The sequence below is a fragment of the Macaca nemestrina genome, chromosome 14 (genome assembly GCF_043159975.1).
Source record: "Macaca nemestrina isolate mMacNem1 chromosome 14, mMacNem.hap1, whole genome shotgun sequence".
Taxonomy (NCBI): Eukaryota; Metazoa; Chordata; class Mammalia; order Primates; family Cercopithecidae; genus Macaca; species Macaca nemestrina.
The window spans coordinates 118,078,026-118,092,935 of NC_092138.1; the positions used below are offsets into that span (position 1 = coordinate 118,078,026).

General features: G+C 63.6%; 2 protein-coding genes and 1 non-coding gene across 3 annotated transcripts; 2 read left to right on the forward strand and 1 right to left on the reverse strand.

The window, feature by feature from the left end:
* Nucleotides 1-422: 422 nt before the first annotated feature.
* LOC105471954 (F-box and WD repeat domain containing 5) lies at nt 423-4,756 on the reverse strand. Its single transcript, XM_011724834.2, has 9 exons — nt 4,611-4,756; nt 3,908-4,123; nt 3,373-3,530; nt 2,819-2,993; nt 2,562-2,710; nt 2,052-2,472; nt 1,536-1,683; nt 1,250-1,462; nt 423-1,171 (listed from the first exon to the last, which is right to left on the reverse strand). The coding sequence occupies exons 2-9, from the start codon at nt 4,098-4,100 to the stop codon at nt 928-930; spliced, it is 1,701 nt and encodes a 566-aa protein (XP_011723136.2). The 5' UTR covers nt 4,101-4,123; nt 4,611-4,756; the 3' UTR covers nt 423-927.
* A 132-nt stretch (nt 4,757-4,888) lies between these two features.
* LOC105471955 (complement C8 gamma chain) lies at nt 4,889-8,672 on the forward strand. Its single transcript, XM_071078653.1, has 6 exons — nt 4,889-5,498; nt 7,334-7,470; nt 7,629-7,699; nt 7,785-7,892; nt 8,162-8,263; nt 8,348-8,672. Exons 1-6 carry the CDS (start codon nt 5,361-5,363, stop codon nt 8,476-8,478), a joined length of 687 nt encoding a protein of 228 aa, XP_070934754.1. The 5' UTR covers nt 4,889-5,360; the 3' UTR covers nt 8,479-8,672.
* A 3,534-nt stretch (nt 8,673-12,206) lies between these two features.
* Nucleotides 12,207-14,910, forward strand: LOC105471956 (uncharacterized). Its single transcript, XR_011612921.1, has 4 exons — nt 12,207-12,938; nt 13,509-13,639; nt 14,520-14,681; nt 14,882-14,910. It is a non-coding gene; the product is annotated as an uncharacterized protein (transcript).

The following is a 14,910-nucleotide window of genomic DNA, read 5'->3' on the forward strand; positions in this document are numbered from 1 at the left end:
CCCCTGGTCCCTTCCTCCTCGGCATGAACTCTGAGGAGCTCTGCCCAACACCCTCCCTGCCCCCAGCAGCCGAGGCACTCCCTCAAGGACGGGACTGACTGTGGAGGCTGCCCTGGCACTGGGAGCGACGCAGCCTACTGATCCTGGAATCAGACAGCAGGCCCTCCATGCTGCCAGCCCCGGCAGATGTGCCAGGCATCTCCCTGGATGTCACAGAGGGGGGACAGGGCAGTGTGACAAAGTCTGGCACCAGTACGTGACCTCAGACGCACATGTCACTTGTCAGCAGTGACTGCAACCACCACTCCAGTGGGGCCACTATGCCAGCGGTGACGTCACCCGTCAGTAGTGACGAGATCCGCTCCACTGTGCCAGTGGGGCCCATGGTCTCCCTCCCTGCAGACAGAGACTGAACAACAACGTGCTGTTGCCAACTGTTTATTCAGGGCCCTGAACGGGTGGTGCGTGGACATGCAACACACTCGGGCCCACAGCAGTGTGACTGGCCGCTCCCAAGCCCCGGGCGCACAACCACAGCCAGGCTGCCAGAGCCAGCAGCCTCTGCCACTGCTGGGCCACTGTCCAGGGCCCCGCAGGACGAGCCGAGGGTGCCCCAGGCTGAGGCCAGCTGGGGCGGGTGAACCCCTAGCCTAGGGATGAGCGAGGAGCGGCACCCCCAGTATCCTGTGCACCCCAAGCTGGCCAGGAGGCCAAGGGGACCTTGGGTTCCAACCTCACTGGCCACCCTGTGCCAAGCATCACAGCTGCGTGAGCAGGTTTGCGTGTGAGAGCGTGGCGGGGCCTGGCTGTCCCCTTCCTAAGGCGTAACTGCTACAAGCGTCTCCACTTCTCCCGCTCGGGAAAGAACCACAGAGCCTGGGTGGCGTCGAGGGGTCCCAGCGGCTCCAGTGCACCCTGCAGCACCCCTCAGCGCCTCTGGCTGGCAAGCCAGGAGAAGAAGGCGCGAGGCCGCGGACGACGTGCCTGGAAGATGCGCACGGTGCGTGGGGAGCGCCAGGCTTTGATGGTGGCATCGTCGCTGGCCGTGAGCAGCAGCTCCTGCTCCTGGGGACTGAAGGCCACTGAGTTGACCACGTCCTCGTGCCGCAGCTTGGCCAAGCAGATGTTGTAGTGGCGGTCCCAGATGTAGCCGTGCCGGTCCTCGGCCCCACTGCAGAACAGCGCCTGGATGAGCCGGTCGCCCGCCTGCTGCGCCCACGCCCGCCCTGCACCACGCTGCGCCCTGCACCTGGCCACGAAGTCCCTGCTGACGTCCAGGAAGATGAAAAAGCACTCGTCGTTGGGCGTGTAGGCGCGGTGCGCACGCAGAGCCCGCCTCACCTCCCGCATGGTCTTGAGGTCGAACACCAGCAGGTCAATCTCCTCCGCGATGGGTGGCGGCTGCATGGGGTCGGCCACCACCGCACCACTGGGCCAGGCGCGGCTGTTCACATACAGGTACCTGGGCGAGGGGCACTGTGCTAGGTATGGGCCGCCTGCGGGCACCCCGCCTGGGACACTGGCAAGAGGCCCACCTGTTGTCGGGCGACAGGCCCATGCCAATGATGTGCCCGTGCACGTCTATGACGTGGTCCAGCGCGTCGAAGAAGGCGTCAGAGCCCCGGCCCTCGCCCAGCACGGGCCCCGCCGTTGTCATCTGGTGTGGCAGGATCTGCTTGATGCCTGCAGGGAGGGCTGCGGTGAGGGTCCCTGCCCAGTGCCCCGGGGACGTCACTCCAGGACAGCCCCCTACCCCAACAGTGTCTCTGGGGCTGTGGGCACCGCAGAGGTCCGCGGGCATTGCCTGCTCCAGGGGCCCCAGACCTGAATCAGGCCCCTCAGCTGCTCACTGGCCAGCGGGCCTGCCTGTTTGTTTTCACCGCTCATCCCGCAGGCCCCAGACGAGGCCAGGTCTGGGCTTGTGACCCCGGGGTGAGTGAATGATCCCAGCTGTGCCTGTGAACTTGCTTGCCGTCTGCCCCCCAGGACCCCTGCCCGGCCTCCCCCAAGCTGCTAGGACCGAGGCGGGCAGCATGGCGGCAGGGGTGTACCGATCTGGTGTGGGGAGTAGGTGAGGCAGCCAGTGGTGAAGATGAGGTACTTGCTCCTGGCGCCTGTGGCACTGCGCTCAGGGGGCTTGGTGTGGCCCTGGGCCAGCAGCTCAGCCACCTTGGTCTCTAGCACGCGCTCCGATGGCTGTGGCTGCGCCCGCCCCTCCAGCACGCGGTCCAGAAAGTGCCGCAAGCCCTCCTTGGCATGGGCGGGGGCCGGGCCAGCCACCTCCTCCTCGTTGTCGCCGCCCAGGTCAAAGATGCGGCAGGGGGATGTGGCCGGGTCGCCGGCTTCCAGCAGGAGGTCAGGGCTGTCGAAGCGGCTGCAGTCGGCCACCATCACTGTGCGGATGGTGCTGGCGTTGAGGTTCTGGATCTTGAACAACCGCTTCACCACATTGACATTCTCTGACTCCACGTCCTGAGGGCGGGGGCACACGCCAGGTGGGCGCCAGGCCCTGGGGATGGCAACCCTGCCCCCAGCCCAGCCCTGTCCCGCCCCGCCCGCACCTGGAAGGCATTGTTGAGCCACAGCACCGAGCAGGAGGTGATGTCTCCGATGCGGTGCAGGTTCCCCGAGATGAGGCTGGTCTCAGTGAGCCAACAGCCAAACACGTCGTAGGGCTTGTTCCGCACGCGGGACAGCAGCGCGAAGGAGTCTGTGGGGAGGCCAGGGCTGGACAGGCTGTCGGCATGGGGGAGGGGCGGGGGAGGGGGGACGCGGGGGCAGGGGCGGGGCCCACCCGGCACCTGGCACCCATGCTCACCTAGGCTGATGACAGCGATCTCGCCAGATGAGGAGTTGTGCGGCCCCAGGAACACCCCCGAGGCCAGCAGCAGCGAGTCGTCCTTGTTGAACTGGGAGAACTGGGTGTAGCTCCAGTTGTAGGGCCGCATGTCCGCGCTGTGCAGCAGCGAGATGGTCAGGTCGTTGCTCCAGATCTGCACAGCGGGGGTGGCCATGGTGATTGCCTGGCCAGGTCGCGGGGCAGGGGCCTGCTACCACAGCGCCATGAGGCCCCAGCTCTGCCAGCCCTGCTCAGAGGCCACCAGGGGGCAGGGACTCCTTGAAGCCACTGTCATCCACTCTGAGAGCATCGGTATAGAGGGTAGGAGCCTGCCCCTGTGGGACCCTCTCCTCAGCCCTCAGGGCCACCCTGCACCGCTCCTGATCCTGTGGTCCCTCCGCTGGATGCAGGGAGCTGCTGTGTCACCTTTGGCCTGACCCTCCCTTCCCACCTGGTTGGAACGCCTGGGTCCTGGGACCTCCGTGCTTTCGGGGCAGCTGGGTGGGATGTGCAGGACACCTGGCCATCCTCACCTTCACAGTGCAGTCCTTGGAGCAGGACGCGAACTGGTACCCCGAATGGGAGAAGCTCAGGTGCAGGACCTGGTCCGTGTGTTCCCGCAGCGTCTGCACCTCCACACAGGGCACCGTGTCATACAGTCGCTGGAACTCCTCGTACCAGGACGTGGCCGCTGTGGGTGGGCAGTGTCAGTCCTGGGCCCAGGCCTTCCTCCTCACAGTCAAGGTCAGAGTGTGGCCCCAGCAGTCCTGGCAGGCCCCGTGGTGCCCCTGGAACCCACTACCCATGGCATAGGCCTTGGCTGGGGGATACAACCCTGCAGTTCACAGAGACACCTATACCCCCCACCCCCCAAGTGACCCAATGAACCCTCTGGCCCCCATGCTCTGAGGGGGGCCTGGGCTGTGTCCGACAGACCTCGATCAGGGTGAGGGTGTGAGGATGGACACTCGGGACCGCGGGGCAGGCCCCCAGCCAGGCTGACCCCCAAACACAGGAGCCCAGGGCCCTGGCTGCAGAACGTGGGCAGGGGCCCCGCACGCCACTGACCTGGGTGTCGGGGCACATCGCGGGCCACCTGGTAGTAGCGGTAGAACTGCTCCCTCCACAGGAACTCGTCCCGCGACACGGCCTGCCATTGGCGGCACACCAGCCCCGCGGCCAGCACGTCGGCCGGGCCCAGGCTCAAGAAGATCTGGTAGACGAGGCTGTCGGGGAGCAGGGGCGTGCCGCCCTCGTCCATCGTGACATTCTGCCCAGGCGGCCCTGAAACCCACCAACGGCTGCCCTCAGCCCAGGCCCGAGAAGGGAGACCGAGAGCGGGCGCCCGGTTCCTCCCGCCCCAACCGTCCTGCCGGGAGTTCCACGGGGCTGGGTGTCTGCAGGGGACGCCCGGGCACCGCCGTCCAACCAAGGACCCGGCAGCTCCGGGCGGGCCGGACCGTCCCCGCTCCGCCGCGCCATCCCCCGGCCTCCTGCGGCCGGCAGCGGGCGCCCCTCAGCCCGCCGGGGCCCGGACCGCCGCTCGCGAGGCACGGGGACACCGGGCGCCGTCCGGGGACGGGCTTCCGCCGAGGGGAGGCTCGGGGCGGCCGGGCAGTGGCCTCCGCCCTGCGGCCCTGGAGAAGCCCTGCCCGGCTGGCTCGGGGCGGCCGGCGGGGACGCGCGCACGGGCGGCCTCGGGGCTTCTGCAGTCGCCCAGGGCGGGCGGGGCCGACGAGGCGGGACCCCCGAGGGCCGCAGGCGCACTCACCACGGCCGCCTCCGCCCGCTGCACCGCCCCCGCCCCGCGCGGCCCGGACCCGCTTCCGCCGCCGCAGCCGCTCGGACGGCCGCCCCCGCCCACCGGGGAACCCGCCAGGCCCGACGCCACGAGCCCCGAGGCATCGATGGCCGAGGAAGGAAGAGAGCGCGGGCAGCCCGCGTCCGCCCCTCGTGCGCCTGCGCCTCGGGCCTCGGCGGCCCGGCCGGCTTTTCTTCGTGCGCCTGCGCGCACTCGGGCGCGTTGGGAACAGCGCCCCTTGTGGCCAACGAGCGGCGGTCGTGGGCGGGGCTGCGGGCGACACTCAAAGACCCCTGGTTCGGGACCCGCCTCCGGCGCTCCCTGTTTCCGGGCCCTGAGCAAGTGGCTTCATGAACCCCGTGACGTTGGTCATGGAGCTAAAACCACTGGGTGATGGTTTAAGGAAGATAATGTGCAAAGGGCTAAGGACTGTCAGTGGAAATCAAGGGTGCAAGGGAAATGGATAAACAACCAGAGGTCAACTCGGACTTTGTACATAGGACATGGTGCCAGGGCCCTGCCGGGAAGTGCAGATCGAAGCTGGGCTCACGAGAAAGCTGGGGGTGGGATGTGGGGCTGGCCCAGGGCTGGGGTTAGGGATGCAAGGGATGGACATGGACTTCCTGGGCCGGGCTCTGTGACTGCACAGTAGACTCTGTCCTGGGACTTGGTGGTGCTACCCTTGGCCTCCCACAGTCCTGCCACCCTGCCGCCGCCACCATGCTGCCCCCTGGGACTGCGATCCTCTTGATTCTGCTTCTGACAGCTGGCTCGCTGGGCCAGAGGCCTCAGAGGCCACCCCGGCCCCCATCCGCCATCAGCACAATCCAGCCCAAGGCCAATTTTGATGCTCAGCAGGTAGAAGTTGTGGGGGGTAGAGGGAGGAACGTGAGGTTGTGGGGGGCGGTAGAGTGAGTCAGGTAGAAGTTGTGTGGCGGGGGGGAGAGGGTGAAGTTTTAGGGGGTAGAGGGAGGCAGGTAGAAGTTGTGTGGCGGGGGGGAAGGGTGAAGTTGTAGGGGGTAGAGAGAGGCAGGTAGAAGTTGTGTGGCGGGGGGGGAGGGTGAAGTTGTAGCGGGTAGAAGGAGGCAGGTAGAAGTTGTGTGTGGCGGGGGGGAGGGTGAAGTTGTAGGGGGTAGAGGGAGGCAGGTAGCAGTTGTGTTGGCGGGGGGGGAGGGTGAAGTTGTAGGGGGTAGAGGGAGGCAGGTAGAAGTTGTGTTGGCGGGGGGGGGAGGGTGAAGTTGTAGGGGGTAGAGGGAGGCAGGTAGAAGTTGTGTGAGGGGGGAGAGGGTGAAGTTGTAGGGGGTAGAGGGAGGCAGGTAGAAGTTGTGTGTGGAGGGGGGAGAGGGTGAAGTTGTAGGAGGTAGAGGGAGGCAGGTAGAAGTTGTGTGTCGGGGGGAGGGTGAAGTTGTAGGGGGTAGAGGGAGGCAGGTAGAAGTTGTGTGTCGGGGGGGGGAGGGTGAAGTTGTAGGGGGTAGAGGGAGGCAGGTAGAAGTTGTGTGTCGGGGGGAGAGGGTGAAGTTGTAGGGGGTAGAGGGAGGCAGGTAGAAGTTGTGTGTGGTGGGGGAAGGGTGAAGTTGTAGGGGGTAGAGGGAGGCAGGTAGAAGTTGTGTGTCGGGGGGAGGGTGAAGTTGTAGGGGGTAGAGGGAGGCAGGTAGAAGTTGTGTGTCGGGGGGAGAGGGTGAAGTTGTAGGAGGTAGAGGGAGGCAGGTAGAAGTTGTGTTGGCATGGGGGGAGGGTGAAGTTGTAGGGGGTAGAAGGAGGCAGGTAGAAGTTGTGTGTGGTGGGGGGAGGGTGAAGTTGTAGGGGGTAGAGGGAGGCAGGTAGCAGTTGTGTTGGCGGGGGGGGAGGGTGAAGTTGTAGGGGGTAGAGGGAGGCAGGTAGAAGTTGTGTTGGCGGGGGGGGGAGGGTGAAGTTGTAGGGGGTAGAGGGAGGCAGGTAGAAGTTGTGTGAGGGGGGAGAGGGTGAAGTTGTAGGGGGTAGAGGGAGGCAGGTAGAAGTTGTGTGTGGAGGGGGGAGAGGGTGAAGTTGTAGGAGGTAGAGGGAGGCAGGTAGAAGTTGTGTGTCGGGGGGAGGGTGAAGTTGTAGGGGGTAGAGGGAGGCAGGTAGAAGTTGTGTGTCGGGGGGGGGAGGGTGAAGTTGTAGGGGGTAGAGGGAGGCAGGTAGAAGTTGTGTGTCGGGGGGAGAGGGTGAAGTTGTAGGGGGTAGAGGGAGGCAGGTAGAAGTTGTGTGTGGTGGGGGAAGGGTGAAGTTGTAGGGGGTAGAGGGAGGCAGGTAGAAGTTGTGTGTCGGGGGGAGGGTGAAGTTGTAGGGGGTAGAGGGAGGCAGGTAGAAGTTGTGTGTCGGGGGGAGAGGGTGAAGTTGTAGGAGGTAGAGGGAGGCAGGTAGAAGTTGTGTTGGCATGGGGGGAGGGTGAAGTTGTAGGGGGTAGAAGGAGGCAGGTAGAAGTTGTGTGTGGTGGGGGGAGGGTGAAGTTGTAGGGGGTAGAGGGAGGCAGGTAGAAGTTGTGTGTCGGGGGAGAGGGTGAAGTTGTAGGGGGCAGAGGGAGGCAGGTAGAAGTTGTTGGCGGGGAGAGGGAAGCAGGGGAAGTTATGGGGGGTGTAGAGGGAAGCAGGTGAAGTTGTTTTGGGGGTAGAGGCAGGTAGGTGAGGGGCCCTCCCACAGTGCCCTCGAGTCCTCCCATGGCCTGTCCCCAGTTTGCAGGGACCTGGCTCCTTGTGGCTGTGGGCTCTGCCTGCCGTTTCCTGCAGGAGCAGGGCCACCGGGCTGAGGCCACCACACTGCACGTGGCTCCCCAGGGCACAGCCATGGCTGTCAGCACCTTCCGAAAGCTGTGAGTCCCAGAGCAGCCCTGCACCCTAACCCCAACCCTCCTCTCAGCCCCCGGACTTCAGCCCTGCCCTGGCCCCTGACCCCACCCCGACTGTGGCCTGGACTAGGGTTCCTGGTTGGGGTCCCCCAGCCTGCGGTGCCTCCTCCCTGCCCCCCCAGGGATGGGATCTGCTGGCAGGTGCGCCAGCTGTATGGAGACACAGGGGTCCTCGGCCGCTTCCTGCTTCAAGGTGAGGCAGGGACCACAGGGCATGTGGGTGGGTGGTGACGCAGCCGCCATGGCTCTCTGACGTGGCTGCCGTGGCTCTGCCCCAGCCCGAGGCGCCCGAGGGGCTGTGCATGTGGTTGTCGCTGAGACCGACTACCAGAATTTCGCTGTCCTGTACCTGGAGCGGGCGGGGCAGCTGTCAGTGAAGCTCTACGGTATGTGGGGGCCGGCCTCTTTGACCAGGCAGGCAGGCGCTCAAGCTCTGCACACTCACTGGGCCATCGGGGTGGCTGGTTGAGTCCAGGGGGACACACCCTTCCTCTCTCCCATCCTGACCCTCCTGCTAAGCAGAGGCCCAGGGAGGAGTAGTGACAGACAGGCCTGGTGTGGGGGCAGTGAGAGGGCCCCGAGGGGGCAGGGGACACACAGACCCCATTCCACACCGCCTGGTGCTGGGACCCCAGGAGCCCTGTCTGCCCCGCAGCCCGCTCACTCCCTGTGAGCGACTCGGTCCTGAGTGGGTTTGAGCAGCGGGTCCGGGAGGCCCACCTGACTGAGGACCAGATCTTCTACTTCCCCAAGTATGGTGAGTGTCCCCAGCAGGTCCCCGGCTCAGCCACCCCTACTCTCTGGGCTGATATCCAGCCTGACCCCTGCCTTGGGCCCCCAGGCTTCTGCGAGGCTGCAGACCAGTTCCACATCCTGGATGGTGAGTGCACAGCAGGGCAAGCATGGCGGCACAGTGAGGGGGGCCACTGCCACCGGCTGAGTCTCGTCTCTGCTGCAGAAGTGAGGCGGTGAGGCTGGCGCGCAGCTCCAGTGCTGAGAAGTCAGTGCCCTGAGAGATGCCCCGCCGGTGGGATGCCTGCCGCCCATCCTCCGTGAGCCCCCAGCCTCAGATCAGGGCCCTGCCACCTGAGGCGGGGGATATTCTGCCGGCTGCCCCAGAGGACAGTGGGTGGAGAGGTACCTTCTTATTAAATGTCTCAGACCCCTCCCTGACTCTTTTCTGTCCACTCTGGACCAGCGCCAGTACCACCAAGGCCCTCTCCGCCCCCGCCCCACCTCTTTAAAAGCCTGGGGCTCCCTGTTGGCTGGAGCCCACACAGTGGGCACTGGGCCGATTTCAGAGGCTCTTGGGATTTGGGGAGGCGAGATCCTCTCTGGCACACGCCCACCTTGTGCCCCGCTGGGATCTGGGGGCGTCCAACCTCACTCCAAGGCTGCTCTTGGCTGGGCCCTTGTCCTGCAGCCCCCGGGCTGCTCCTCCGCCCCCGTGGGAGGCCAGCTGTCTCCCATCACTGCCCATTTTGACCTCTTCTGAGCCGAGCTGGCACCAGCTGGCCTGTGTCGGTGGCAGCAGTTGGTGCTGTCCACCCACAGCCACTGCACTCTCTGCACACCTCATCCACTCCCACGTCCCCCCTGAAAGCAGGAAGCAGAGCAGAATGTGGAGGTGGGCAAAACTCTGCCCTCAGGGCAGCCCCTGGGCTAGGGCCAGAGTCAGGAACCAAGCAAGGCTTGGCCACACTGGGCCTGGACCTGGCCGCTGAGCTGCTCCTCTCAGGCCCTGCCTGCAGCCCCTGGCATTTGTTTGATAAACATTTCTGAAGGCCCACTGTGTGCCAGGCCCTGGAGCCACCAGGTGGGCTGGTCCCTCCCCCTAGGAACTCAAAGTCCAGGGGTCAGCCACCAATCGGCCACAGTGGGCAGGGGTGGGAGGAGAAGGCACCTTGGAGTTGGTCCCAACGCACATGGCCTGGGTGGGGGCAGGGAGAAGCCAGCAGCTGCTCCAACGGGGTCCCCATCCCACAGGCGGGGCTCAACTTGTTTACTCAGCTGCTTGACCCCAGGAGGGCAGGCAAGTCAGGTGGTGGGAAGGGGAGGCAGGGGCCCTGACTGCTGGGACCTGGGAAGGAGAAGGGCCCAGGAGGTCACACCCTTGCATTGCCTGCCCCTACTCCAGCCCCATGTCCCAGAGACCCACGAGATAGAGAGCAGGGCGCAGGAGAAGGGCTCAGGGTTCAGAGCTGGCAATGCTGGGAAGACTCTAGGCCTGAGCCCCAGGATTGCCTCCTCCATGCCTGGCCCCACATCCCCCAAACAGAAAGTGAGGGTCTCATCTGGGGGCAGGAGGAGTCGGGTAGCTGGCTGCGGTCACGAGCTTCAGGGAGGGCTGAATGTCCAAGGGGTGGCGCCAGAGAGCTACCCGATGACCTCGGTGCTGTGGTTGGTGGCAGAGTGGCCCAGCCTGACCCTTCACGTCTCTGCAGGGCTGGGTGGGTTCCCGCACTGAGTGAAGGGCGTGGCCACTTGGCTGTGTGTCCTGGGACCAGCGGATGAGGAGCGCAAGGATTACAAGGCATTTTATTTTCACAGAAGTGTGTAATGAGCTCTAGTTGAATTTGAAACACTACATAAAATCAAAATCACGATAGCTCTGTGAAAATCATTGTTCTTTAAAATAGTTTGCATAATTTGGCTGGGCAGCTCATGCCTATAATCCCAACACTTTGGGAGGCTGAGGCAGGTGGATCACTTGAGGCCAGGAGTTCAAGACCAGCCTGGCCAACATGGTGAAACCTCATCTCTACTAAAAATACAAAAATTAGCTAGTCATGGTGGCAGGCACCTGTAATCCCAGCTACTCTGGAGTCTGAAGCAGGAGAATTGCTTTGGTGACTCGGGATCATGCCACTGTCTCCAGCCTGGGTGACAGTGAGACTCGATCTCCAAAAAACTAACTAAATAATAATAATAATAATAATAATAATATGGAAAGGGCCGGGCACGGTGGCTCACGCCTGTAATTCTAGCACTTTGGGAGGCCGAGGCAGGCTGATCACTTGAGGTCAGGAGTTTGAAACCAGCCTGGCCAACATGGTGAAATCCCATCTCTACTAAAAATACAAAACAATTAGCCAGTCGTGGTGTTGGGGGCCTGTAATCCCAGCTACTCAGGAGGCTCAGTCAGGAGAATCACTTGAATCCGGGAGACAGAGGTTGCAGTGAGCCGAGATCGCACCATTGCACTCCAGCCTGGGTGACAGAGCAAGACTGTTTCAATTTATTTAAACAACAACAACAAACAAACAAACAAAAAACCATGCAAACTGGCTGGGCACAGTGGCTCACACTTTTTCTTTTCTTTTTTTTTTTTTTTTAGACAGAGTCTTGCTCTGTCTCCCAGGCTGGAGTGCAATGGTGTGATCTCGGCTCACTGCAAGCTCTGCTTCCCAGGTTCACGCCATTCTGCTGCCTCAGCCTCCCAAGTAGCTGGGACTACAGGTGCCTGCCACCATGCCCGGCTAATATTTTGTACTTTTAATAGAGACAGGGTTTCACCGTGTTAGCCAGGATGGTCTCGATCTCCTGACCTCGTGATCCACCCGCCTTGGCCTCCCAAAGTGCTGGGATTATAGGCATGAGCCACTGCACCTGGCCAAAAAAAAAAAACTACGCAAACTGGCTGGGCACAGTGGCTCACACCTTTAATCTCAGCACTTTGAGAGGCTGAGGGAGGATCGCTTGAGGCCAGGAGTTCAAGATCTGACTGGGCAACATAGTGAGACCTCATCTCTATTTTTTAAAAAAGCTTTTTAATCTGTAGAAACTAACATTTAATTGTTAGCAGTCTTGCCCAAGATCTGCAGGGTCAGTAGTCCAGGACTGTCCTGGGTGCCCCCCACCTTGCCTGGATGTGAAAGTGCTGTGTAGGGCCCCGGGCGCCCCTGGTCCCAAAGGCAGGGCCGACAGTCGGGTGCCATGCCCGTCCTCCCTGCCCACGCAGGTGCTCAAGCGGGACAGGTGGCCAGGACTCCTCCATGTGGGGACGAGGCACCCTCTTCCCTTCCCTGCCATGCGCCAACTACCCCTGCCTCCCCACCCCCATCCCCAAGCGGCCTCCCAGCGCCCAGGACCATGTCTGGGAAAAGGTCTTTGCCTGGGGAGTGGGAAGAGAGAGGGGAGGGTGAGCAGAGGATAGGCCGGGAGTTTTCCGGGAACGGAGGAACGCGCAGTGGAGGGGACGTCTGTCCTTGTTGCTGTAGGGGGAGGCAGAGATGAAGGCGATGGGTTGGCGGGGGGTGCCGAGGAGGGAAGCAGAGAGAAGAGAGGACCTGATGGGAGGGTTCGGTGGGAGAGGCCCCAGGGACGGTCCCCACGGTGGGCTGGGGGTCCAGGGTGCTGAGTGGAAGCAGCGGTTTCCCTCCCGCCTCTCAAGGACGCCCTGCAGAAGGTGCGGCTGCTCCTCCCCGTGGCACGCAAGCTCCCGGGCACCGCCTCCCGCCTCGGCCTCCCAAAGCGCTAGGCTCACTGGCGTGTGCCGCCGCGCCCGGCCCTCCCACCCCAGGCGGTGCTGAAGGCCGAGGTCAGAGCCAGGACTCCCCCGGGCGCCCGGCAGGTTCCCGAAGGCCCGCGTCCTGCAGGGCCCGTTCCGGCGCCGCCGGCCCAGCCGGGCAAAGGCACCTGCAGGGCCCTGATTGGGCGGCGAAGGTCACGTGCCCACCATCCACCAATCACGTTAGACGGGAGGAGCGGCACCTGTGACTACCCCGCGGTGGGAAAGGGGAGGCGCCCCGAACCCATTGTTGTGGCCTGGATGCTCCTGCTGGGGACGTGGGGGGCACCGAGGTTAACGGCAGCAGCCAGTGACTACCTGGAGGCACACACAGACCCCCAGGGTGGCAGGAGTGGGTCTGGGAGAGGGGGCATGGGGCCTGAGGCGCTGCTTGGAGCCCAGGGACGCCCCTCTGTGTCGAGGACTGCGCCCACCCGACCTCTGCTGCTCAGTCTGCGTGGGGCTCGGGCCCAGTTTTCCTCCCGCAGGGCCCTGCATGGGCGGGGTCAGTGGCGGGGGCTGTGATCCCAGATCTCCCCAGTGCCCTGCGATAAGACGGCCCCGGGAGGGGTGCCTGCTGAGCTGAGAGCAGGACCCTGGGGCGGCTGACAGCTGCTCCTAGGCTGGCTTGGGCCAGGGGGATGGTGGAGAGTCGAAGGCTCCTCTGGGGAGCTCAGGGGAATGAACAGATTATTTCCAACTTTTCTTTTCCTGGGCCAGCCTCCTGAAACGCTAGCATTGTGCTGGTAAGACAAGGCACAGCAAGCTGCCCTTCTATGTGGGCAGTGAGGCCTGGGACGGAGCCCAGTCCTGGAGTCCTGAAGTCCTGGAGGCCGGGTTCTGTGAGTGGCCAGGCTAGGGCTGCCACCCAGGGCAGGTTGTCGAGGCCCAGTACATCTCCTGGGATGAGCCCAAGTCCCTTGTAAGCAAGGCTGGGTGAGGGGAAGAGGTGGCCAGGACAGGGAATCTGGGGTGGGAGGGGCAGCCAGGACAGGGAATCTGGGGTGGGAGGAGGCGGCCAGAACAGGGAATCTGGGGTGGGAGGAGGCGGCCAGAACAGGGAATCTGGGGTGGGAGGGGGCGGCCAGAACAGGGAATCTGGGGTGGGAGGGGGCGGCCAGGACAGGGAATCTGGGGTGGGAGGGGGCGGCCAGGACAGGGAATCTGGGGTGGGAGGGGGCGGCCAGGACAGGGAATCTGGGGTGGGAGGGGGCGGCCAGGACAGGGACCTGGGAGGAGGAGGTGGCCCGGGCAGGGGCTCACAGGCCAGGCACACTGTGAGTGGGAGGCCCTTGGCTCACCCTTGGTGACCCCATAAATGGAGCCCAGCACCCAGAGGCTTCAGCTACCTGTGTGGATGGGAGGAGAGTCAGGAAGGGGACTCCACTCCCTAGCCCCGTCGTCCAAGGAGTGCCAGGGCAGCTAGAAGCCCCAAACCTGTCAATGCCCTCCCTGCCAGCCCTCTTTTTACATTTTATGTTTACATTTTTAGAGATGAGATCTCACTCTGTTGCCCAGGCTGGAGTCCGGTGGCACATCATAGCTCACTAGCTCACTGCAGGCTCAAACTCCTGGGCTCAAGCAATCCTCCCACCTCAGCCTCTCAAGTAGCTGGGAGCACAGGTGTGCACCACCACCCCCCGCTAATTTTTAAATTTTTTTGTAGACATGGAGTCTCGCTGTGTTGCGCAGGGTGATGTCAAACTCCTGGGCTCCAGCAATCCTCCCACCTTGGCGTCCCAAAGTGCTGGAATTACAGGCATGAGCCTCTGCACCAGGCCTACCAACCCTTTCTTTTTTTTTTTTTTTTTTTTTTGAGACGGAGTCTCGCTCTGTCGCCCAGGCTGGAGTGCAGTGGCCAGATCTCAGCTCACTGCAAGCTCCGCCTCCCGGGTTCCCGCCATTCTCCTGCCTCAGCCTCCCGAGTAGCTGGGACCACAGGCGCCGCCACCTCGCCCGGCTAATTTTTTGTGTTTTTAGTAGAGACGGGGTTTCGCCGTGTTAGCCAGGATGGTCTCGATCTCCTGCCCTTGTGATCCGCCCGTCTCGGCCTCCCAAAGTGCTGGGATTACAGGCTTGAGCCACCGCGCCCGGCCCCAACCCTTTCTTTCAGGCAGGGCCAGCATGGGGTGCCCACTCCCGTTAGTGGGGCTTCCCAGCCCTGCCCCTCTCTCTGGGCAGAGACTGCCTTTGAAATGCCCCCAGCCGTCCTCACCAGGGTGCCTGGGTGCTCTGTAGGCCCCAGCCTCCCTACTTGCCTGCTCGGGGCACCTCCACCCCGACCTCATGGCCACAGGGCCCCTCCCTGGTCCTGTTCTTGCGCCAGGGCCACAGCCCACGCTGTGGTTCAGGCATGTGCAGAGCCAGGCAGGGTGGGGCGGGGGGGTGGCTGGCAGGCCCGGGCCCTGCAGGGGGAATGCCCAGGTTTGGCCACAGCTGGGCCCTGTCCCTTATGGCTGCGGCAGGTCATGCTCTCTGCCTGAGATGAAACATTCTGTGACAGGGTGGAAGGCTGAGGAAGGCTGCGTGAGGCCTCTGAACCCCCAGCATGGAGCACTCGGAAGGGGGCTGAAGGGGTGCAGGGCCTCAGGAATGAGAAGATGAGGTGGAAGGTGGACCTGGGGGCCCCTCCTACCCTACCTGGCTGGAACCCAAGAGACCGTAGGTGGGTGGGTGGTACCTGAGGAGAGCCCGCACCACACAGCCCACCCCAAGCCTGCCCTGGGCACCACCTCTCCTGCCAGTCCTGAGGAGGGAGGCAGAGAGGCACACCCCCTTGGGAGGAGCACCTGCTGGGTACTTGCATGAAGAGGAGGGTCTCTGGGTCACCTGCCCATGGCCACTTCCTTCTCGCTGTCCCCGTAGGCCCAACAGCTGCCAGGATGAGGCTGCCA